At 46.0% G+C, this 26,545-nt stretch overlaps 1 protein-coding gene across 1 annotated transcript in view; it reads right to left on the minus strand.

The window, feature by feature from the left end:
• LOC144487912 (NACHT, LRR and PYD domains-containing protein 3-like) overlaps positions 1 to 26,545 on the minus strand; it is a 53,655-nt gene that overhangs the window by 6,862 nt on the left and 20,248 nt on the right. Inside the window, exons 6-9 of the mRNA XM_078205959.1 lie at positions 23,828 to 25,565; positions 18,129 to 18,215; positions 10,716 to 10,829; positions 2,078 to 2,248 (exon numbers count right to left, since the gene is read on the minus strand). Coding sequence (XP_078062085.1) covers positions 2,078 to 2,248; positions 10,716 to 10,829; positions 18,129 to 18,215; positions 23,828 to 25,565 — 2,110 coding nt within the window. The remainder of the gene's footprint in view (positions 1 to 2,077; positions 2,249 to 10,715; positions 10,830 to 18,128; positions 18,216 to 23,827; positions 25,566 to 26,545) is intronic.

Genomic DNA, 26,545 nt, shown 5'->3' on the forward strand with positions numbered 1-26,545 from the left:
AAGAACCCATCAGAACATTGACCGACAGAGGGATCTGTGTGTACAAGTGCACAGAAAGTGACAACACAGGTGGATGAGGTGGTCAAGAAGGCAGACAGCACGCTCGTCTTCATCGACCGCAGCATCCAGTATAAAAGTTACAAAGAACAAAACAGCACAGGAACAGGCCCTTCGGCCCTCCAAGCCCGCGCCGCTCCCTGGTCCAAACTAGACCATTCTTTTGTATCCCTCCATTCCCACTTCGCTCATGTGGCTATCTAGACAAGTCTTAAACGTTCCCAGTGTGTCCGCCTCCACCACCTTGCCCGGCAGCGCATTCCAGGCCCCCACCGCCCTCTGTGTAAAATATGTCCTTCTGATATCTGTGTTAAACCTCCCCCACCTCACCTTGAACCTATGACCCCTCGTGAATGTCACCACCGACCTGGGAAAAAGCTTCCCACCGTTCACCCTATCTATGCCTTTCATAATTTTATACACCTCTATTGGGTCATCCCTCATCCTCCATCTTTCCAGTGAGGACAACCCCAGTTTACCCAATCTCTCCTCATAACTAAGCTCTTCCATACCAGGCAGCATCCTGGTAAACCTCCTCTGCACTCTCTCTGAAGCCTCCACGTCCTTCTGGTAGTGTGGCGACCAGAACTGGGCGCAGTATTCCAAATGCGGCCGAACCAACGTTCTATACAACTGCAACATCAGACCCCAACTTTTATACTCTATGCCCCGTCCTATAAAGGCAAGCATGCCATATGCCTTCTTCACTACCTTCTCCACCTGAGACGTCACCTTCAAGGAGCTGTGGACTTGCACACCCAGGTCCCTCTGCGTATCTACACCCTTTATGGTTCTGCCATTTATTGTATAGCTCCCTCCTACGTTAGTTCTACCAAAATGCATCACTTCGCATTCATCAGGATTGAACTCCATCTGCCATTTCTTTGCCCAAATTTCCAGCCTATCTATATCCTTCTGTAGCCTCTGACAATGTTCCTCACTATCTGCAAGTCCAGCCATTTTCGTGTCGTCCGCAAACTTACTGATCAACCTCTCCATCCCAGGAATCAGCCGAGTGAACTTTCTCTGAACTGGTTCCAATACAATTCTATCCTTTTTTAAGTAAAGAGCTCAACATTATACACATTACTCCAGTTGTGATCTAATGAAGGTCGTGTAAAGCTTCAGCAAAACCTTCTTACTCTTACCTTCCATTCCTATTGCAGTAAGAATGTTAAGAAACAGGAGCAGGAGTCATCCATTCTGTCCTTCAAATCCACTCCATCATTCAATGTGACCATGGCTGATCCTCTGCTTCAACACCATTTCCAGAATTATCCCTGCATTCCTTGATTCACCAGCATTCTAATGGGAAACAAATACCCCTCATCTCATCCTAAATAACTGCCCCTTATTCTCAGACTGTGTCCCAGGTTTCAGACCCTCCAGCAAGGGGAAACATCCTTTCTGCATGGCTCTTTGTTCTTCTTTGTACATGAATGTTAAAATCACCCGTGATTATTGCAGAATGTTTTTACAAGACCCCATTAATATTCCTGTGTCGGAGATTCTGAATATTGTTCGGGGCCTATAAAAGATTCCCACAGGTGATCTTTTAACTTTGTTAATTCTTATCTCTACCCAAACTGATTCTGCATCTTGATCATTGGAACTAAGTTCACCTCTCGCTGCTGTACTGACATCTGTTACTAACAGTGAGACTCCACCACCATGTCCTGTCCTCCATTTACTGTCATCCACTCACTCTCCCCCCTTTCACTAATCAATGGATGCTGTGTCCGGGGAGAGCTGTGCACATCTGAGGAGGAGGAGAGGACCTCAGAGGGTGAACCATAACATTATTCCCCCACTCCCTCAACATAAGGATCTGTGGGACTGACATCCCATTGCTCAGGGATCAGAGAGAGAAGCAACAGGAGTCAGAGGAAAAGCAGTTTTCCTTATTCATAACTGATGCCAATAGTAACGGGCAGTGTTTTTTATACAAATACCAGTGGTGAAATTATATTGTTGAATATTCAGTTATTATAAACACAATCTCACACAGTCTGCTACTTACTGCAGTTCCTGTATTTTACAGTCCGGATTCCTCAGAGCCACAGACAGCAGTTTCACTCCGGAATCTCCCAGGTTATTGGAACGCAGATACAGATCTATCAGTGAGCGGTTTGTACTGAGAGCAGAGGCCAGGTCCTCGACACAAGAATCTGTGAGATCGTTACTGGAGAGACTGGAGATCAGAGAGAGAAAAATAACAGGAATCAGGGTAAATCCACAGTGTTTTTAAGAATAAGATCATTAACAATAATAATGTACAGCGCGGGACATTCAAGAAACACAACTTCAGTTGATACATGAGGCAAAATTCTATTGATGCTGTAAATCTGAAATATGAATAAAATATGTTGGAAAATCTCAGCAGGACAGGCAACATCTGTGAAGAAACAGATTTAGTTTCGGTTCAATTCGCGAAACTTAGCAATGAATTAAATTGTTTTAAGTGACAGGGAGCTGGGGATGGGCGGGTGACAAGGAAAGAACAAAATGGAAGTGCCGCAGTGATTAAACGACAAAAAGGATGATGGTGAAAGGGAAAAGCACAGGATTCCCATGTCCTTACCCTCAGCTTGACTCCTGGACTTGCACAATTTCACAAGCTGTACTGTCTGGAGACAATACACATCTCTTTAACCTGTGTTGAATGCTCCCTCCACCCACATTGTCTGTGCATTTAAGACCTGGCTGGCTGTAGAGATTTGCATTCTAATCAGTATTCTGTAATTTGATTTCTGTGTCTGTGCCCTGTTTGAGAACAGAGACCACTCCATCTGACGAAGGAGCATTGCTCCGAAAGCTTATGGTATTTGCTACCAAATAAACCTGTTGGACTTTAACCTGGTGTTGTGAGACTTCTTACTGTGCTTACCCTGAGTCACAGGGAGGGACATGGGATGGTCAGTGGCTCAGGAATGGAGTGTGTGGTGGGGTTGAAGATGATGAGAGAGAAACCTTTTTCACACTGCCAGTGGTTCGGGTCTGGAATTCACAGCCGGGAAGTGTGGTGGAGGTCGGCTGCATCGAAGCAGTCAAAAAGGAATTAGATGATTATTTGAATATAAAGAATGAGCGGGGATACGAGAAAAACGCTGGAGAATGACTCAAATTCCTAATGCTAATTTGGTGAGCTGGTACAGACACGATGGGCCAAATGGCCTCATTGTGCACCGTAAGAATTCTGCTAAAATAATGGTTGGAAATGTATCGATATTTCAACTGGAAGTTGGTGATGTTGCCGTGTGGACAGTGTTAGTAGCCATAGTCCTCAATAAAATGTTAATACTGATAGGCAAAGGGATCTGGGTGTACAGGTCCACAGATCACTGAAAGTGGCAATGCAGGTGGAGAAGGTCGTCAAGAAAGCATACGGCATGCTTGCCTTCATCGGCCGGGGCATTGAGTTTATAAATTGGCAAGTCATGTTGCAGCTTTATAGAATCTTCGTTCGGCCGCACTTAGAATATAGTGTTCAATTCTGGTCGCCACTCTACCAGAAGGATGTGGAGGCTTTGGAGAGGGTACAGAAAAGATTTACCAGGATGTTGCCTGGTATGGAGGGCATTAGCTATGAGGAGAGGTTGGACAAACTTGGTTTGTTCTCACTGGAACGACGGAGGTTGAGGGGAGACCTGATAGAAGTCTACAAGATTATGAGAGACAGAGTGGATAATCAGAAGCTTTTTCCCAGGGTGGAAGAGTCAATTGCTAGGGGGCATAGGTTTAAGGTGCGAGGGGCAAGGTTTAAAGGAGATGTACGAGGCAGATTTTTTACACAGAGTAGTGGGCGCCTGGAACTCGTTGCTGGGGGAGGTAGTAGAAGCAGATATGGTGGTGACGTTTAAGGGGCGTCTTGACAAGTACATGAATAGGATGGGAATAGAGGGATATGGTCCCCGGAAGGGTAGGGGGTATTAGTTAAGTCAGGCAGCATGGTGGGTGCAGTCTTGGAGGGCCGAAGGGCCTGTTCCTGTGCTGTAATTTTCTTTGTTCTTTGTATTTCTCTCCAATAGAGAGAGAGACAATTTGTTACATGTAGCTTCAGGGATACAATTTAATAAACGTGCGGCAATGGGAGGAGATGGGATTCCATGAACCCCACAGCCGGTAAGAGGACCAAACCCTCAGATTTAGCATCATTCTACATCACACTCTAAACACCAAACCAAATGAACTAACCAACTCCACATATAACCAAACAGGCACATTAATATCTGACAGGTTCGGGAAATCCGTGCACTCAGGCAGCACAGGCAGAATCACAGTATTGTTACAGAGCAGGCGGAGGCCATTCGGCCCATTGTGTCTGCACTGACTCTCCGAATGAGCAACTCACTAAGTGTCATCCCCCCACCTTCCCCCAAAACCCTGTGCATTCCAGAGCTTAACCACTGGCTGCAGGGGAAGACCCCATTCAGGCAGAGCTGGCACCAGATTTAAAGGCAGCCAGCAGCACTTTTAAAGGCTCTGAATGGAGCAGTGAGGGAGCCCTGGTTAATGAACAAAGAGCTGAAATGGCAGAAGGCAGATTAAACCCAATTCGCTGACACTTCCCTGGAAATTCTCAAGGATATATCGGTTTGGAGGGAGGTTCTGTTCCCTCAGGAGTGGAGGAGGAGACCTATCACATCAACCCAAGCAAGTCTGGATAGAAACTGCCGAGGGCCTGAGCAGGCAGCACGTGGCTGCAGTGAGGCAAAGGATCAATAACCTGATATGTTCTGACAAGGTGAGCGTTAAACTTACAGGCTGATATGTGAATAAGGATGAAAGAGGAATGGTGGAAAGAACATCTCCACCCAGACACTGGCAATGTCCAGACAGCAGCATCAATCTTCAGGAACATGTCAGCCTCTCTGTGAAGGGTTCCGGTCAGTCAGAGATGACTGCTGCACTGCCGACACTGAGTGACCATCCTGGTGGTCCCATGATGGGCAGCCTGGCAGCACCATAGGCTTGTGTGTGTCTTTGATGGGTGAGTAACAATGGAAATTTATGTGCTTGTAGAAGAGGGCACTCAGCGTCAGAGAAGGAGCCAAGAGTGACAGTGTCTGGATTGTGTCATCCTTATGCCAATGGAAGATGCAGTGCTGGAGCTGGGAGACCTGGAGGCTGGGTGGGCAATCGCTGATGGTGAGATGGGTTGTGGATCCAGAGGGAGTGAGTGAGTGAATGGATGGGCACAGGAGAGACTCTGCTGCTGAGTCCATAACTTGGAGCTTGTGTGTTCATCATTGGTCACATGGAGCTCTGGGTTAGGAACAGTCAGAAGTTTAACAGCACCAGGTTCAAGTCCAACAGGTTTATTTGGTAGCAAATGCCACTCGCTTTCGGAGCGCTGCCCCTTCGTCAGGTGGAGTGTAGAAATGCTCACAAACAGGGCATACAGAGACACAAACTCAATTTACAGAATAATGACTGGAATGTAGTCTCTACAGATAATCAAGTCTTAAAGGTACAAACAGTGTGAGTGGAGGGAGCATTAAGCACAGGTTAAAGAGATGTGTATTGTCTCCAGACAGGACAGCCAGTGAGAATCTGCAAGTCCAGACAAGCTGTGGACCATGCGGCCCATCAATCCTTCACTAACAACAATCCCGCCCAGGCCCTATAACAGTAACCCTACATATTAACTCTGCAAATACCCCTGACATTAAGTGTCAATTTACCATCGCCGCTCAAACTAGCGTGCACATCTTTGGCATGTGGGAGGAAACTGGAGTAACTGAAGGAAACCTGCGCAGACACGGAGAGTACATGCAAACTCCACACAATCTGTCACCCAAGGCCGGAATTGACACGGGTCTCTGGCGCTCTGAGTCAGCAGTGCTAACAGCTCTACCACCCTGCCGACCATGATCAGCCGTGGTTCGTCCCAATTGCAGTGAGTATAGGACGAATAATTTCTATATTTTTTCATAAGATAAGCCTGGCATGCCATGAAAGACTCAAGCCAACATTTTCTCAAATGTTTATAAAATACGTTCATAAGGTGACCAAAACAATATACGTTACTTCAGCTGTGCTGTGACCACAAACCTATCAGATTTGTGACTGGCGACCTTTGCTCCCAGGCGAATTGTCCCTCATTGCCTTTTCTGTTGATTTGTCAAAGCTGTCGGCTCTTATAATATGAAGTCATGTGATTGGATCAGGTTGGGGATTCTGAGAGTCAGCACACCCGAAGGTAGAAATTCAATACAGTTTGCAGTTGCCAATGACTGGACCTCAGAGGGTGAACCATAACATTATTCCCCCACTCCCTCAACATAAGGATCTGTGGGACTGACATCCCATTGCTCAGAGATCAGAGAGAGAAGCAACAGGAGTCAGAGGAAAAGCAGTTTTCCTGATTCATAACTGACGCCAATAGTAACGGGCAGTGTTTTTTATACAAATACCAGTGGCGAAATTATATTGTTGAATATTCAGTTATTATAAACACAATCTCACACAGTCTGCTACTTACTACAGTTCCTGTATTTTACAGTCCGGATTCCTCAGAGCCACAGACAGCAGTTTCACTCCGGAATCTCCCAGTTTATTGTCACCCAGATTCAGATCTATCAGTGAGCGGTTTGTACTGAGAGCAGAGGCCAGGTCCTCGGCACAAGCATCTGTGAGATAGTTACCACGGAGACTGGAGATCAGAGAGAGAAAAATAACAGGAATCAGGGTAAATCCACAGTGTTTTTAAGAATAAGATCATTAACAATAATAATGTACAGCGCGGGACATTCAAGAAACACAACCTCAGTTCATACAGAAAGCAAAATTCTATTGATGCTGTAAATCTGAAATATGAATATGTTGGGAGACTCTCATCAGGTCAGGCAACATCTGTGAAGATAGAAACAGATTTAGTTTCAGTTCAATTCGCGAAACATAGAAATTGGAAATAGCGGTGAATTAAATTGTTTTAAGTGACAGGGAGCTGGGGATGGGCGGGTGACAAGGAAAGAACAAAATGGAAGTGCCAGACTGATTAAACGACAAAAAGGATGATGGTGAAAGGGAAGAGCACAGGATTCCCATGTCCTTACCCTGAGTCACAGGGAGGGACATGGGATGGCCAGTGGCTCAGGAATGGAGTGTGTGGTGGGGTTGAAGATGATGAGAGAGAAACCTTTCTCACACTGCCAGTGGTTCGGGTCTGGAATTCACAGCCGGGAAGTGTGGTGGAGGTCGGCTGCATCGAAGCAGTCAAAAAGGAATTAGATGATTATTTGAATATAAAGAATGAGCGGGGATACGAGAAAAACGCTGGAGAATGACTCAAATTCCTAATGCTAATTTGGTGAGCTGGTGCAGACACGATGGGCCAAATGGCCTCATTGTGCTCCGTAAGAATTCTGTGAAGATAGTGGTTGGAAATGTATCGATATTTCAGCTGGAAGTTGATGATGTTGCCGTGTGGACAGTGTTAGCAGCCATAGTCCTCAATAAAATGTTAATATTGATAGGCAGAGGGATCTAGGTGTACAGGTCCACAGATCACTGAAAGTGGCAATGCAGGTGGAGAAGGTAGTCAAGAAGGCATTCGGCATGCTTGCCTTCATCGGCCGGGGCATTGAGTTTAAAAATTGGCAAGTCATGTTGCAGCTTTATAGAACCTTCGTTCGGCCGCACTTAGAATATAGTGTTCAATTCTGGTCGCCACTCTACCAGAAGGATGTGGAGGCTTTGGAGAGGGTACAGAAAAGATTTACCAGGATGTTGCCTGGTATGGAGGGCATCAGCTTTGAGGAGAGGTTGGAGAAACTTGCTTTGTTCTCACTGGAGCGACGGAGGTTGAGGGGAGACCTGATATAGGTCGACAAGATTATGAGAGGCATGGACAGAGTGGATAGTCGGAAGCTTTTTCACAGGGTAGAAGAGTCAATTGCTTGGGAGTCACAGGTTTAAGGTGCGAGGGGCAAGGTTGAAAGGAGATGTACGAGGCAGATTTTTTACACAGAGTAGTGGGCGCCTGGAACTCGCTGCCGGGGGAGGTAGTAGAAGCAGATATGGTGGTGACGTTTAAGGGGCGTCTTGACAAGTACATGAATAGGATGGGAATAGAGGCATATGGTCCCCGGAAGGGTAGGGGGTATTAGTTAAGTCGGGCAGCATGGTCGGTGCAGTCTTGGAGGGCCGAAGGGCCTGTTCCTGTGCTGTAATTTTCTTTGTTCTTTGTGTTTCTCTCCAATAGAGAGAGACAATTTGTTACATGTAGCTTCAGGGATACAATTTAATAAACGTGCGGCAATGGGAGGAGATGGGATTCCATGAACCCACAGCTGGTAAGAGGACCAAACCCTCAGATTTAGCATCATTCTACATCACACTCTAAACACCAAACCAAATGAACTAACCAACTCCACATATAACCAAACAGGCACATTAATATCTGACAGGTTCGGGAAATCCGTGCACTCAGGCAGCACAGGCAGAATCACAGAATTGTTACAGAGCAGGCGGAGGCCATTCGGCCCATTGTGTCTGTACTGACTCTCCGAATGAGCAACTCACTAAGTGTCATCCCCCCACCGTCCCCCAAATCCCTGCGCATTCCAGAGCTTAACCACTGGCTGCAGGGGAAGGCCCCATTCAGGCAATGCTGGCACCAGATTTAAAGGCAGCCAGCAGCGCTTTTAAAGGCTCTGAAGGGAGCAGTGAGGGAGCCCTGGTTAATGAACAAAGGGCTGAAATGGCAGAAGGCAGATTAAACCCAATTCGCTGACACTTCCCTGGAAATTCTCAAGGATATATCGGTTTGGAGGGAGGCTCTGTTCCCTCAGGAGTGGAGGACGAGACCTGTCACATCAACCCAAGCAAGTCTGGATAGAAACTGCCGAGGGCCAGAGCAGGCAGCACGTGGCTGCAGTGAGGCAAAGGATCAATAACCTGATATGTTCTGACAAGGTGAGCGTTAAACTTACAGGCTGATATGTGAATAAGGATGAAAGAGGAATGGTGGAAAGAACATCTCCACCCAGACACTGGCAAGTCCAGGCAGCAGCATCAATCTTCAGGAACATGTCAGCCTCTCTGTGAAGGGTTCCGGTCAGTCAGAGATGACTGCTGCACTGCCGACACTGAGTGACCATCCTGGTGGTCCCATGATGGGCAGTCTGGCAGCACCATAGGCTTGTGTGTGTCTTTGATGGGTGAGTATCAATGGAAATTTATGTGCTTGTAGAAGAGGGCACAGAGCGTCAGAGAAGGAGCCAAGAGTGACAGTGTCTGGATTGTGTCATCCTTATGCCAATGGAAGATGCAGTGCTGGAGCTGGGAGACCTGGAGGCTGGGTGGGCAATCGCTGATGGGGAGATGGGCTGTGGATCCAGAGGGAGTGAGTGAGTGAATGGATGGGCACAGGAGAGATTCTGCTGCTGAGTCCATAACTTGGAGCTTGTGTGTTCATCATTGGTCACATGGAGCTCTGGGTTAGGAACAGTCAGAAGTTTAACAACACCAGGTTAAAGTCCAACAGGTTTATTTGGTAGCAAATGCCACTCGCTTTCGGAGCGCTGCCCCTTCGTCAGGTGGAGTGTAGAAATGCTCACAAACAGGGCATACAGAGACACAAACTCAATTTACAGAATAATGACTGGAATGTAGTCTCTACAGATAATCAAGTCTTAAAGGTACAAACAGTGTGAGTGGAGGGAGCATTAAGCACAGGTTAAAGAGATGTGTATTGTCTCCAGACAGGACAGCCAGTGAGAATCTGCAAGTCCAGACAAGCTGTGGACCATTCGGCCCATCAATCCTTCACTAACAACAATCCCGCCCAGGCCCTATAACAGTAACCCTACATATTAACTCTGCAAATCCCCCTGACATGAAGTGTCAATTTACCATCGCCGCTCAAACTAGCGTGCACATCTTTGGCATGTGGGAGGAAACTGGAGTAACTGAAGGAAACCTGCGCAGACACGGAGAGTACATGCAAACTCCACACAATCTGTCACCCAAGGCCGGAATTGACACGGGTCTCTGGCGCTCTGAGTCAGCAGTGCTAACAGCTCTACCACCCTGCCGACCATGATCAGCCGTGGTTCGTCCCAATTGCAGCGAGTATCGGACGAATAATTTCTATATTTTTTCATAAGATAAGCCTGGCATGCCATGAAAGACTCAAGCCAACATTTTCTCAAATGTTTATAAAATACGTTCATAAGGTGACCAAAACTATATACGTTACTTCAGCTGTGCTGTGACCACAAACCTATCAGATTTGTGACTGGCGACCTTTGCTCCCAGGCGAATTGTCCCTCATTGCCTTTTCTGTTGATTTGTCAAAGCTGTCGGATCTTATAATATGAAGTCATGAGATTGGATCAGGTTGGGGATTCTGAGAGTCAGCACACCCGAAGGTAGAAATTCAATACAGTTTGCAGTTGCCAATGACTGGACCTCAGAGGGTGAACCATAACATTATTCCCCCACTCCCTCAACATAAGGATCTGTGGGACTGACATCCCATTGCTCAGGGATCAGAGAGAGAAGCAACAGGAGTCAGAGGAAAAGCAGTTTTCCTTATTCATAACTGACGCCAATAGTAATGGGCAGTGTTTTTTATACAAATACCAGTGGTGAAATTATATTGTTGAATATTCAGTTATTATAAACACAATCTCACACAGTCTGCTACTTACTGCAGTTTCTGTATTTTACAGTCCGGATTCCTCAGAGCCACAGACAGCAGTTTCACTCCGGAATCTCCCAGTTTATTGAAATCCAGATCCAGATCTATCAGTGAGCGGTTTTTCCTGAGAGCAGAGGCCAGGTCCTCGGCACAAGAATCTGTGAGATCGTTACCACGGAGACTGGAGATCAGAGAGAGAAAAATAACAGGAATCAGGGTAAATCCACAGTGTTTTTAAGAATAAGATCATTAACAATAATAATGTACAGCGCGGGACATTCAATGAGTATTCGAACTGAGTGCAGTTAGACAGAGACACCAGGAGATGGAGTCAGTGAGTATTCTAACTGGGTGCAGTTAGACAGAGACACCAGGAGATGGAGACAGTGAGGGGGTAACTGTGTGCAGTTAGACATAGACACCAGGAGATGGAGACAGTGAGTATACTAACTGAGTGCAGTTAGACAGAGACACCAGGAGATGGAGACAGTGAGGGGGGGTAACTGAGTGCAGTTAGACATAGACACCAGGAGATGGAGACAGTGAGGGGGGTAACTGAGTGCAGTTAGACAGAGACACCAGGAGATGGAGACAGTGAGGGGGTAACTGAGTGCAGTTAGACATAGACACCAGGAGATGGAGACAGTGAGGGGGGTAACTGAGTGCAGTTAGACAGGGACACCAGGAGATGGAGACAGTGAGTATTCTAACTGAGTGCAGTTAGACAGGGACACCAGGAGATGGAGACAGTGAGTATTCTAACTGAGTGCAGTTAGACAGGGACACCAGGAGATGGAGACAGTGAGGGGGGTAACTGAGTGCAGTTAGACAGGGACACCAGGAGATGGAGACAGTGAGTATTCTAACTGTGGCTCAGGAATGGAGTGTGTGGTGGGGTTGAAGATGATGCGACAGAAACCTTTCTCACACTGCCAGTGGTTCGGGTCTGGAATTCACAGCCGGGAAGTGTGGTGGAGGTCGGCTGCATCGAAGCAGTCAAAAAGGAATTAGATGATTTTTTGAAGATAGGCAATGAGCTACGAAAATGGATACGACAAAAAGGCTGGAGAATGACACGAATTTCGAATGTCAATTTGGTGAGCTGGTGCAGACACGATGGGCCAAATGGCCTCATTGTGCTCCGTAAGAATTCTGTGGAGACAGTGGTTGAAAATGTTATCGATATTTCAACTGGAAGTTGGTGATGTTGCCGTGTGGACAGTGTTAGTAGCCACATTCCTCAATGAAATCTCTCCAATAGAAAGAGACACAATTTGGTACATGTCGCTTCAGGGATACAACTTAGTAAACGTGGGGATATGGGAAGAGTTGGGACTCCATTAACCCCACAGCCAGTGCGAGGACCAAACCCTCAACAGCAGCGTCATTCTACGTCACGCTGGAGACACCGAACCAACTGAACTAACCAACTCCACACAGAGCCAGAACGGGCACAGTAAATGTCTGACAGGTTCGGGAAATCCGTCCACTCAGGCAGCACAGGCAGAATCACAGAATTGTTAGAGAGCAGAAGGAGGCCACTCGGCCCATCGTGTCTGCACTGACTCTCCGAATGAGCAATTCACTAAGTGGCCTTCCCCCACCTTCCCCCAAATCCCTGTGCATTCCAGAGCTTAACCACTGGCTGCAGGGGACAGCACAATTCTGGCAATGCTGGCACCAGATTTAAAGGCAGCCAGCAGCGCTTTTAAAGGCTCTGAAGGGAGCAGTGAGGGAGCCCTGGTTAATGAACAAAGGGCTGAAATGGCAGAAGGCAGATTAAACCCAATTCGCTGACACTTCCCCGGAAATTCTCAAGGTTATATCGGTTTGGAGGAAGGTTCTGTTCCCTCAAGACTGGAGAAGGAGACCTGTCACATCAACCCAAGCAAGTCTGGATAGACACTGCCGAGGGCCAGAGCAGGCAGCACGTGGCTGCAGTGAGGCAAAAGGATCAATAACCTGATATGTTCTGACAAGGTGAGCGTTAAACTTACAGGCTGATATGTGAATAAGGATGAAAGAGGAATGGTGGAAAGAACATCTCCATCCAGACACTGGCAATGTCCAGACAGCAGCATCAATCTTCAGGAACATGTCAGCCTCTCTGTGAAGGGTTACATGGAACATAGGACATAGAACAGTACAGCATAGTACAGACCCTTCGGCCCACGATGTTGTGCCGAGCTTTGTCCAAAACCAAGATCAAGCTATCCCACTCCCTATCATTCTAGTGTGCTCCATCTGCCTATCCAATAACCACTTGAAAGTTCCTAAAGTGTCCGACTTCACTATGACAGCAGGCAGTCCATTCCACACCCCAACCGCTCTCTGAGTAAAGAGTCAGTCAGAGATGGCTGCTGCACTGCCGACACTGAGTGACCATCCTGGTGGTCCCATGATGGGCAGTCTAAATTAGCGTCAGGTTTGTGTGTGTCTTTGATGGGTGAGTAACAATGGAAATTTATGTTCTTGTAGAAGAGGGCACAGAGCGTCAGAGAAGGAGCCAAGAGTGACAGTGTCTGGATTGTGTCATCCTTATGTCAATGGAAGATGCAGTGCTGGAGCTGGGAGACCTGGAGGCTGGGTGGGCAATCGCTGATGGTGAGATGGGTTGTGGATCTAGAGGGAGTGAGTGAGTGAATGGATGGGCACAGGAGAGGCTCTGCTGCTGAGTCCAAAACCTGGTGCTTGTGTGTCTTCCATTGGTCACATGGAGCTCTGGGTTAGGAACAGTCTGCAGGACATGTTGGAATGTGCATTACCCTCTAACATTCTTCACTCTCTCACAAATCAACAGCTGCGGTGAGCGGGAGACAGGCGTGTAGCTCTGAAGATGGGGAGGGGTCAGAGGATGGATTGTCACATTATACTCGATAACGTCCGACAGAGCAGATAATGTCTCTCACGATTAGCAAAGGGGTTACAATCTGGCAGCACAGGAGAGCACACACAAACCCGAGCAGCTGATGGAGGCAGCAATAGCTGAGTTCACTCACACTCTCGAGAGGACAGGTCATTGTCAGCTTCAGGAAGATGAAATGTGACTGGAGTCTTTAACAATGCAGCAGATACTGGAGCTGCAGCGTAGGATACTTTAACATTTGGTGGAGTTTCCAAAGGCTGTGTGTATCCATACACAAAGGATGGAGGAGTCAATCCAGGCCAGCAGTGTTACCATGTCTCAGGTCTGAGCACAAATAGCATCCTCCACAGAGAGATTGGTGACCTTCATGGAGAGTCACATCCAGCCTATCACCCACAGGAAATACAGATGAACCTGCATGTTCTCACCACCTCCATGAGCTCTGTGGAACACGGGCTGTGGGAGGGGTGGGAAAATGTGCCTGGAGTAACTGTCAGGCCCTCCCCAGCTGAGCAGGGAGGGTCCAGTTTGCCCTGAATGGATAGAGGAGCGGCTGCCTGCAGCATTTGGGAGCTCCTCTCAGGATGCCCCTGGTGTGGGCAGTGGGTCCCCTTCTGCTCCGACTGTGACACAAGCACCTCACGAAGCTATGATGACAGAGACAACTCCAGCATCTGTGCAGAGGACCCGCAGTTGGCCGGATCCTTCCAGGACTCAGGAAATCCGAGGACAAAGGCCACGGTCATCGAAATTCCCAGAGGAGAGGAGAGAGGTAAGATGCTGCCTGCAGCTCAGCGGAAAGTGCGGGGATGGCGGTGGTTGTCATGGTGGGGTTGCTTCCTTGGGTTTCACAGGATTATACTTTGTTATTACTGGTCACTTTGTTATGTCTGTATTTTGAGTAAATTCAGAGATGGAGCACCACTAAAAAAATCCTTCACCATATTACTGGGTCTTTACCAGTTCACTGGGAATGGGAGATGGGAAATACAGCACTGAATCAGGTCAATACAATTCCAATACCTTTGTTTCATGTCGTGACGGCTCCAGGGAAATTATAAAACATTCACAGAAACAGCAACAGTGCTGGAGATGGTGAAGATTTATTACACTGAATGGCTGTGTGAGTTAAGGTTCTTGGAAAACATGTCTGCATTACTGAATCTCCATCCTCCCTGACACATATCCCATGTCCCTGGCCTGTGGTCCATGGGGTTCCTCATCATGAAGCATCTGGTCAACATTGTATTGCATCACACTTTGTTCAAAGCTTCTCCACTCTAGATCCAGGTTGTATGGAACACAGCACAACACCTGGACATTTGAGACCCTCGCTGAGTATATTGAATAGTTCCACCAGATCTATCTTTAGAATTCCTCTGGCCTGTGCAATGGTCACACTATTTGTCCTGTCGCAGCTGTTTTTTCTCTCTTCCGTGACTGTGTTTGGGTTACACACAGGCACAATTACCCACCTCTACAGTGGGTAGCGCTTGTCTTTATTAATTCTTTCAAGGGATGATGGTATCACTGGCAATGCCAACACTTGCAGCCCATCCCCAATTGCTTTTGAGAAGGAGGTGGTGAGCCATCTTCTTAAATTCTGCAGACCATCTGGTACAAAACCGCGAGGAAGGGACATCCGGGATTATGATCCCGCATCAGTGATGGAAAAGCAATATATTCCAAGTCAGAATGGTGTGTGGTTTGGAAAGAAATCTGAAGCTGGTTGGTGTCCCATCCTTCTGATATCCTTGGCCATCTCGGTGATGGATAGTGCCTGTTTGGATGATGCTGGCTCAGGAACCTTGGTGAGCTGCTACATTCCACCTTGTATGTGGTAAAATACTGCCACTGTGCGTCAGTGGTAGAGACAGCCAATGTTTAGTTTGGTGAATGGCCAGCTGATCCAGTGGACTCCTTTTCCATGGATGAGCTTCTTCAGTGTTTTTGAAGCTGCAGTCAATCCAGCAAGATGAGCGGATTCCATCACACTGCTGACTTGTGCTTGGGGATGGTGGGAAAAATTTGGGAGACAGGAGGCGAGTTCCTCATCTCCGAATTCCCAGACTGTGATCTACCCTTGGAGCCATAGTGTTTACAGTTCAGTGTCTGTTCAATGGTCCCAGTGCGCCCTCACCACTCAGGATGTTGATGGTCGAGGATTCAGCGATGGTGCTGCCATTCAATGTAAAGGGAATATGGTTAGATTCCCGTCTGTTGGAGATGGTCCTTGCCTGGCATTTGTGCAGTGAAACATTACTTGCCATTTATCAGGTTAAGCCTGAAAGTTCTTCAGAGCTTAAGACGCTAGCTCTGTAGAAGAGTCATCCAGATTCGAAGGGTTAGCTGTTTTCTCTCCACAGAAGCTGTCAGACATGCTGAGCCTTTCCAGCATTTTCTGTTTTGTTCAGGTCTTGCTGTTTATGGACATGGACTGCTTCAGTCTCTGAGGAATTGTGAACAGTACTGAGCATTGTGCAATCATTAGTGAGCATCCTCACTTCTGACATTATAATGGAAGGCAGGACATTGATAAAGCAATTGAAGGTGGTTGGGATTTGGACATCACCCTCAGGAACTCCTGCAGTGATGTTCATGAGGCACTGGAAGGATGACACTTTTCTGACGTTCAAGAGCAGACTGATGGAGCAGCAATTCATCAGATTGGATTTGCCCTGTTTTTTTCCACATTGTCCGTTAGATCCAGTGTTGTAGCTGTACTGGAACAGCTTGGCTAGGGGAATGGCTAGTTATGGAGCACAATTCTTCAGTACCATTGCTGGGGTACAGCCAGGCTGACAGAGTTTGCAGTATGCAGTGCCTTCAGTCATTTCTTTACCTCACATGCAGTGAATCAAATGGTCATCTGTCATGTTGGGGACCTCAGGAGGAGGCCGAGATTAATCATTCTACTCAGCACTTCTGGCTGAAGATGGCACTGATGCTCTTGGTTCCCTCATCAGTAATGATGGAATTCTTGTGGCATGTTTATAGAATCATAGAATTCCCACAGTGTAGAAGGAGGCCCTTTGGCCCATCGAGTCTTCACCAATTCTTTGAAAGAATATCATATCCAGGCCCTATCTCTGTAACTCCACATATATGGCCCACTAATCCCCGTAACCTACACACCCTGACACCCCGAGGGACAACTTAGCATAGAAAATCAACCGAACCTGCACATCTTTGGACTGTGGGAGAAAATTGGAGTACCCAGAGGAAACCCACACAGACACTGGGAGAACGTGCAAACTCTACACATCAAGTCACCCAAGGCCGGAATTGAACCCTGGTCCCTGGCGCTGTGAGGCAGCAGTGCTGACCACTGTGCCGCCTTGTTGCCTAATGTAACCGGCATGTCCAACATTTTGTGGCATGTCTAACACTATTTAGGACTGGATATGGCAAGACAGCAGATCTCTGATCTGATCCATTGGTTTTGGTGTGATTGAGCTCGGTCTATCATATGCTGCGTCCGCTCTGTGGTCTGGTGGCCGTGTGCTGGAGCTTCACATCTCATCTTTAGATAAACCCAAGTCTCATTTGGTCGTACATGTAAAGAAAATTAGTCGGAGTAACACAGTACTGGTTGCTGGGGAAAGCCACTGTCAGCTTCCGATAAATGAAAAGGTACAGTTCACCTCTCCTGCCTGTTTCCTGTCACTCAGATAACTTCATATCCAGGCTGCCTTTGTCTCTTTTATTTCATGGTCTCCAACTTTGCTCCCAAGCTTATTTTGTGTCTACTAATAGCGGACAGTGTTTTTAATAACACGAATACTGATAGCAATGGTATATTTAGTATCATTATTTGTGTTCTTAAAAACAATGTCCATTATTAATAGGGACATCATTCAGATTATTCTGCACTGTGATTATTGCCATTGCCAGCTGAGCTGTGCCTTGAACTGCTGGGCTGTGAGCTCTGGAATTCTCTTCATAACCCTCCCCACCTCCATCTCTGCATTCTCTTTTCAGATGCTCCTTAAGCTCCGTTTAACGTAAATTTGAGAGTGGATCCCTCGGGATAAAACTAATCAGAATTCAATGTAGTTTGTAATCTGCCTTACCGATATACTGCAGTTTTCTACATTTAATCAAACTGAGAAGCCGACAGACATAAACATCTATAATCTGAATGACAAATTAAACTAAATTGAACATGCGACCAGCCATATCTGGGAATTCTATAAACATTTAATTGTTTTGTTCATCTTTTTTATTCTCATGAATGGATTTGAGAATAATTATAAATGATTAGTTAATTCTTTCACTCCTGAATCTCGCAGTTTATTGTAACTCAGGTTCAGACACATCACTGACTGGTTTGTACAGAGAGCAGAGGTGAGAATATCTGAGGCTGTTACTCTCCAAACTGGAGATCAGAGAAAGAAAGATTTCAGGAATCAGAGCGAATCCGTGGTGTTTAACACGAATACTGACAGGAATGATGTGGAATGGTTATTAATGACACGATTACTGACACTGATAATAATTTACAGTGTCAGACCATCCACTGATTATTAACACAATCTCACACAGTCTGATACTTACTGCAGTTTCTGTATTTTACATTCTGGATTCCTCAGAGCCGCAGACAGTAGTTTCACTCCTGAATCTCCCACTTTATTGTGACCCAGACTAAATGGAGAAAGTGAGAAACACATTAAATTCAGATTAATGTTCAGCAGAAAAAATAGCTGGATCTATTTTTGTGTCAGAAACTTAGCACGAGTGGTGACCTGATTCAAGTTACGATATTATATCTTATCCAAGTTGATCTTTCTCTGCACCCCAGCTGTGACTGTAACACTGCATTCTGGACTTTCCTTTCCTTCCCTATGTGCGGTATGCTTTGGCACTAATAAATGTGACAATATTAAATTAGATAATATCAAACCCTTTCTGTTGAATGGAAAAGGCAATAGTCAGCATTGAAAAATGATGAACAATTAACTCTTTTACACCTCTCAAAATGTATATTTTGTTTAATTGTCCATGGGATATGGGTGTCGCTGGCTGGACCAGCATTTATTTCCCACTGCTAATGGCCCCCAGAGGAGGTGATGCCCACATCCTGTGAACAAGCAAGTAACGTTTAAACATGTCCCACATTCTGGTCTCATTTCCTGATCATCAGAATTACCCTCCTGAATCTCACTGACCCTGCTACGTTTCCAAAAATTCAAATCATTTCTGGTTACATAAATCCAGGATTTTCTGAGAATTGTACATTTCACAGAGGGTTAAATGATAAAGCTGTGAGAGTGGATCGCTCGGGATTCCCTGTGCTTCTTAACTATTGACATTATAACATCTGTATACTATCTCAGGGCAAGTTAAAGTGTGAAATTGTGCTAACTGTTGCTTTAAGGTCCATCCCCTAAATTATATACAACAAGGAAAGAATATTCTCCCATTAGAAAGTTGAAATATTTCTGTTTGATGAGTTTATAGGGGAGGGGTGTCTCCCGCTACATTCCACAGTAAACAGGCTCTACATTTTCTGCAGGTCTGGCTCGTGTTCTATCTCCGGGAATTACCATGAGTTCTTACTTCCAGTCGATCCTCACATTGAATCATAGAATCATAGAAACCCTACAGTGCAGAAGGAGGCCATTCGGCCCATCGAGTCTGCACCGACCACAATCCCACCCAGGCCCTACCCCCACATATTTACCTGCTAATCCCTCTAATCTACGCATCTCAGGACTCTAAGGGGCAATTTTTAAACTGGCCAATCAACCTAACCCGCACATCTTTGGACCGTGGGAGGAAACCGGAGCACCCGGAGGAAACCCACGCAGACACGAGAGGAATGTGCAAACTCCGCACAGACAGTGACCCGAGCCGGGAATCGAACCCGGGACCCTGGAGCTGTGAAGCAGCAGTGCTAACCACTGTGCCGCCCAGGGAAAGGGTTATCCGCAAACCCGGTTTCATATCACTGACAGTTTGACTGGAGCTTTTCCAGCAGCAGGTTTCCTCATTCAGGAAATTCTGGTTTCCTCGGCTCAGATGTAAGCTCCGCAGTCCTGCCACATTTAGCTGTGAATGATAGTGGATGATGAAACAACAGAAGGAGGAGGCTCCACAAATATCCCATCCTCATGACGGAGACGACTAATACATCAGTGCAAAAGATATGGCTCAAATATTCGTAACTAACTTCAGTGGCTAAACCGTTCAGAGGTCCCCAGCATCACAGATATTTATCAGCGAATTCGATTCACTCCACATGATGTCAAGAAATAGCTAAAGGTAATGGATACTGCAAAGACCACAGATCTTGACAATATTCCAGTAACTGTACTGAAGATTACTGCTCCAGAAGCTGCTCTGTTCCTCGCCAAGCTGTTCCAGTAGAGCTACAACACTGATGTTTACCTAAAATAGTGGGAAATTGCCCAGATATGACCGTAAACAAAAAGGAAAGAACAAATCCAATCTGTCCATTTACCACCCCATCAGTCTCCTCTCAATCACCAACAGAGGAAGGCGTCATCGAGACTATCAAGCAGCATTTAATTAGCAATGACCTGCTCGCTGACTCTGAGCTTGTGCTTACTCAGGGTCACTCAGTCCCCTACCTCATTACAGCCTTGATGCAAACACGGACAGCAGAGCTGAACTCAGGATGTGAGATGAGAGTGTCTGCCCTTGACATCATGGCAGAATATGACCACATGTAGCAACAAGGAGCCAGAGAAAAACTGAAGTCAATGGAAATGAGAGAAAAAAAACTATCTGCCGGTTGGAGCAACACCAGCACAAAGGAAGTTAGTTATGGTTGTTGGACCATCTACAAGATGCAGTGCAACAACTCACCATGGCTCTTTACACAGTCCTGTCCAGTCTGTGATTTCTATCCCTGGAAGGACAAGGGCAGCAGATGAATGGAAACATCATCACCTGGAAGTTCCCTTCCAAGATACACACCATCCTGACTTGGAAATATATCATCGTTCCTTCAGTGACCGGGTCAAAATCCTGGAACTCTCTTTCTCACAGCACTGTGGGTGCACCTACACCACAGGAGTCCCGAAATGTAATGCCGGTGATATAATTGTGAGCATAGTTGCTTTCCAAGCAGTTGATAGGGGTTTAATTCTCAGCTATCTCAGTTTGTCCGAGTGGGTGAAGAGAGGGTCATCTCAACTCCAGGAAATGACAGCAGGAATTTCTCAGGGGAGTGTCCTCGTCCCAACCATCTTCAGCTGCTTCATCAATTACACTTCCTCCATCATCAGGTCAGAAGTGGAGATGTTTGCTGATGTCTGTACAACGTTCAGCACCATTCTCAACTCCGCAAGACAGTGATGCAGGACCTGTCCATATTTAGCAAGGCTTGAACAAGGGAAGGGCTGAGAAGTCCCAGGCGATGACTATTTCCACCAAGAGAGAATACAGTCATTTCCCTTTACATTCAATGGGATTATCATCCCCATGAATCCCCAACTGTCAACATCTTGGGAGTTACCATTGATCAGAAACAGATGAGCCAGATCAATACTGTGGCTATAAGAGAAGGTTAAAGGCCAGGATTTCTGCACAGAGTAACTCACCTCCTGACTTCCCAAAACATTTCCACCATCTACAAGACACATGTCAGGAATTTAATTAAATACCATCCACTTGTCTGCATGAGCGCAGCTCAAGATTCAGGAAGCTCGCCACCATCCAGGATAACTCTGCTTGTTGACTGGTTCTCCACCCATCACCTTCAACATTCATTCCATCCACCACAGAGGTACAGAGCGAGCAGTGTGTACCATCTACAAGATGCAGTGCAACAACTCCCAATGGCCCGTTACACAGCACCTTCCAATCTTGTGATTTCTATCCCTAGAAGGACAAGCAGATAAATGGAAACATCTCCACCTGGAAGTTCCCTTCAAGATACACATCATCCTGACTTGGAAAGATATCGCTGTTCCTTCACAGTGACTGGGTCAAAGTCCTGGGATTCTCTTTCTCACAGCACAGTGGGTGCACCTACACCACAGGAGTCCCTAAATGCAATGATGGTGATATAATAATGAGCATAGTTGCTTTCCAAGCAGTTATACGGGTTTAATTCCCAGCTATCTCAGTTTGTTGGAGTGGATGAAGAGAGGGCCAGGAGGCAGTAACCACAACCGAAAAGACTGGGTCAATCCAATTTAGTCAAGTCTGCGGCTCCAGCCTGGAGCAGTAGTGTTAAACTTAGCTGAGGGTCCGAGGGTCAGTTGATCATTCAGCTACTCTGAGCCGGCCCACGCTGAGTTCAAAAGGGAAATGGTGAATCTAATAGCGACACAGAGGAAACTAAATTCATTGGTTGGTAAAACAAATGCCGTTTTCGACTGGCTTTATATTGCTGTGAACTGGAGGAAGCAACTGAAAGGGTCAGTGATGGTTCTGCTGTTGATGTGGTGGACATGGATATTCAAAAATCATCTGATGCAGTGACACAACAGACTTGTGGCATAAGCTCATAAAATAAATGGGAAAGTGGCAACGTGGATACAAAATTGGATGAACAAAGAGTAATGGATATTTTTAAGGCTGGAGGATGTCGGTAATGGAGAACCCTAGCGTTTGGTATTGGGATCCTAGTTTTTCCCTGATATATGTGAATGATCTAGGTGTTTGGGCGGCACGGTAGCACAGTGGTTGGCACTGCTGCTTCACAGCTCCAGGGACCTGGGTTCAATTCCCGGCTTGGGTCAGTGTGTGGAGTTTGCACATTCTCCTCGTGTCTGAGTGGGTTTCCTCCGGGTGCTCTGGTTTCCTCCCAGTCTAAAGATGTGCGGGTTAGGTTGATTGGCCATGCTAAAATTGCTCCTTAGTGTCCTGAGATGTGTAGGTTACAGGGATTAGAGGGTAAAACATGTAGGGATATGGGGGTCGGGCCTGGGTGGGATTGTGGTCGGTGCAGACTTGATGGGCCGAATGGCCTCTTCCTGCACTGTAGGGTTTCTATGGTTTGCAGTCTCGAGGAAAATTTCAAAGTTTGTTGATCACAGAACAGTTTGAGGCATTGTAAACTGTGAGGAGAAGAGTTTGGGATTGAAAAACAGACTATGGAGAAGTGTACAGATAGGTGGCAGATTAAGTTCAATGCAGAGACGGGTGAGGCGATACTTTCAGGAAACATGCAGATGAGGAAGCAATATAAAATAATCGGTAGAATTGTTAACGGATTGCAGGATCAGAGGGACTGGATGTATATGTACATTGATCATTGCCGTTAGCAGGGCAAGTGTAGGTAGCAATTAATAAAGAAAACAGCATCTTGGGCTTCACTGTTATGTAATAATTTGTGTTTGTGGGCATTACACAGTAATTCATGAGTTTAAGTTTAATTTGTGTTTCTGTGCTTGTGAGCTCAGAAAGGGCCAAAACTTTAATTTCACTTCATGTTAAACAAAGCTGCCCGCCTGCGGGTTTTTGGTTTCAATTTAAACTGTCCCTACATTTTAATTTAAGGTTTACGACGTTGTAAGAGTTATGGAGGTTTAAAGAAATGGTTGCTTCTATTCAAAGGCCCACAATGAATGATAGAAGCTCTGAGTTTCAGTTACAACCAGTTAATCCAAGAAGCAAGACGGAGTTCACAGAGGCTGCCAGTAGAGGCAGCGCAACGCAGGCATTCAGAAAGCAACCCGAACTGATGATGTCACCAGTGATCACGTGACTTATAAAGGGACATTGTCCCAATATAACACACACCGACTGTAATACATAACACAGGGAGAGCGCAGTAAAATAATCCTGATCATAATTAAACACAAACTGTAAGCTGCACCGAACAAGACAAACTAATTTCTGTATCGCATCGTACAGAATCAGATGGTTTCTGTTGGGAGAGGGAATGATCCTTTTTCAGATTTTGGAGGGAGGCCTTTACAGCTCTAATCATTTAAAATTCATCCCAATAATGTTTTTATTCATTCAAGGAACGTGGGCATCGCTGGTTATGCCAACATTTATTATCCACGCCTATTCCACGAGAATCTGCCTTCTTGAAACGATGTAGTTTTATCAGAGAATCTAGATTTATTACAGGTTCAGAAGGAGGCCAATCGGCCCATCATATCTGCATCTGCTCTCAAATGAGCTTTATTACTTTGTGCCATTCTCCCACACTTTGTGACCACTGGACATTGTTTCTCTCTTGACGTCCTCGAATGAACATGCCTCTGTTTTATTAGAACAAAGGAAATGGCTTCTCGACAATGAGAATATCCGCTCTCAGACCAAACAGTTACCTCAACTCCTGACACTTGTGCAGAACGGGTCCCAGCCGCTGGAGCCCTTCACACTGAATGTAGCATTCCACTAGATGGAGGTGTTTTATTGTATCACAGAGTCCAATGACATGAGACAGGACCGCACAGTCAATCGGGGTCAGTCGCAATCCGCTAAATGAAAGTTTTTCCATAGATCCCACTGTGTTCCGAGCCAGTGTTTTATTCTGAGACTCAAACAGGTAGTGGAATGTGTTCAGGAGCTTCCTCTTCCCAGTTTCAGTCTGTGAGTCTCCAATCTGCCCTTCAACCTTCTCCTTCACCCAGTCAATCACTCGGCAGGTTGTTTGATGAAGAAATGGACCCAGAAACTCCACCAGGGGTCGAGCTGACTGTGGGGAGGACAGACCAGCAACAAAACGGAGAAATATCTCAAATCGCCCATCTTCCTCACTGTGGATTTTACTGAGGAGTTTCCCGATATCCCTGGGATCTGGAGTCAGGAATTGTGTGAGTGCAGCTACAAACTCTTGGATGGTGAGGTGTGGGAATGTGTAAACCATACTCTGGGCAGAAACATCTCTCTCTAAAAGCTCCATCAGGAACCCAGACAGGAACTGGGAAGGTTGTAGATTGTACTCAATCAAATCTTTTTTCCTAAACACAATCTTCTTCTTGGAGATTCCTGTGAAGGCCATCTCACCAAGCTTCAGTAACACATCACGGGGTTTTTCAATCTCTCGGCCATGGTTTTTCAGAATGTTGTAAATATAGTAGGAATATAGTTGGGCGATGGTCTTGGGAACTTGCTGCTGTTTCCTGTCTCTTTGTGTAAAGAAGGGACCCAGTGACAGACCGAGGATCCAGCAGTAGGAAGGGTTGTAACACATGGTGTACAGGATCTCGTTCTCCTCCACGTGTTTGAAAACAGCTGCTGCCACCGTCTGATCTTCAAAAGACTTGTTGAAATATTCCTTCCGTTCATCACCAACAAATCCCAGGATTTCAGCCCAGACACTGATGTCAGCCTTTTCCAATAAATGTAATGCAGTGGGGCGGCTGGTCACTAGCACTGAACATCCTGGGAGCAGCTTGTGCTGTATTAAACTGTACACAATGTCAGACACTTCACACCAGCATTCAGGATCTGTGCACATGTACTGAGGTTCTGTATTTCTCCGATTGTCAGCAAAATCAATACTGTCCTTGAATTCATCCAAACCATCGAATATAAACAGCAATCCCTCTGGGTTCTTCCAGAGCTCTCCCAGAATATTCCCAAAGTAGGGATACTGATCCAATATCAGATTCCTCAGGTTTATTCTACAGTTAATAGTGTTCAAATCCCGGAATTTAAAACTGAAAACAAATTGAAAGTGTGGGTATATTTTCCCAGTGGCCCAGTCATAAACAATCTTTTGTACCATTGTTGTTTTTCCAATTCCCGGCACTCCGCTCACTGCTGCTGAATTCCCAGATTTGGATTTTCTCTGGGAAAAGCTGCTCTGAAACAATTGATCAGTTCGGATTTTTTCCAGTTCTTTCCGGAGATGTTTCTCTCTCCACTTTTCATGGTCTCGGCCTCTTGCCAGCAGTTCATGTTCGACAAGTGTCCGATCTCGAACAGTAGAAATAACCGTGAGCTCAGCGTATCGACCAACCAGCTGGAAAATCTTAACCTTCTCCTTTATGAGGATAGTGTTCACTCTCAGTGTTTCAGTTTGTACCCGGAGTGTCTCCTTGTGTTTCTGTTGGAGATCTTCAATAAGAACGGAGAGAAAGTTAGTTCTATTGGCATTTTACAAACATCCCGGTAAAATTGACCAATCCATTAAATATTGCAGGCATTAGTTCAGTTCCAACATAGATTTTTGTACAACTGGCTTTGACAACTAATGGCCCATGGGCCAAATTCAGCCACTGAACTGTTTGTATTCAGCCTAATAAATATGGCTGGACAGCTCAGCTCTGCAGAAGTCAAATCTGATCCAAACACCGGTCTCCCTTTCTGCCTCTGCAGATCTGCAGAGTTTTTCCGCTATTTTCTCTTTTTATGTCATTTGTCCTGTAACAGAATTAGACCACAAATAAAGAAAATATGGGGAGAAAGGAGGCTGTGATTGGACAAGCGGCAAAGTGTTGAAAACTCCACTTTTCTATTTCAATTTGAATCTTACAGAGCTCGTATCACGACAGCGAATAGCAGAGTTCAGGTCAGGGCAGAGAAAGGGCGAGAATCCTGAGGAACAATTATTGCACGTGAGTGGGGAGTTTGTGTGTGCAAATATATGTGTGAGTGAGTGCACAGAGAGAGAGAGAGAGAGAGAGATGGAGAAAGACAGAAGCAGAGTGTGTGCGAGAGAGTGTGTGTGAGATTATGTGAGAGTGACAGAGAAGGAGAACAACTGACAGAGAGCGTGTGGGAGGGAACATGAGAGTGAAAAATTCCCTGAGACTGTGGGTGTTAAACAGAATGCGATAATAACAGAGGAAAGGTTGAGGGATAAAGGTTGTGAGACTGTGTTAGGGAGAATGACAGAGGAAGCGATGAAGAGGGAGATAGTGTGCGTGAGGAAAGGCGAGAGGATAATATTGTGAGACTGAGTAGGTGAGAGTGAGAATGTCGATATAAGATAAAGAGAGAAAATGTGAGAGCAAAACAGAGTTATCGATGTGTGTTTGAGAAACACACAGCGTGTATGGAAGAGAGTGCGTGTGAGAGGAAGAATGAGGGTGTTG

Source organism: Mustelus asterias, unplaced genomic scaffold (genome assembly GCF_964213995.1).
Source record: "Mustelus asterias unplaced genomic scaffold, sMusAst1.hap1.1 HAP1_SCAFFOLD_1125, whole genome shotgun sequence".
Lineage (NCBI taxonomy): Eukaryota > Metazoa > Chordata > Chondrichthyes > Carcharhiniformes > Triakidae > Mustelus > Mustelus asterias.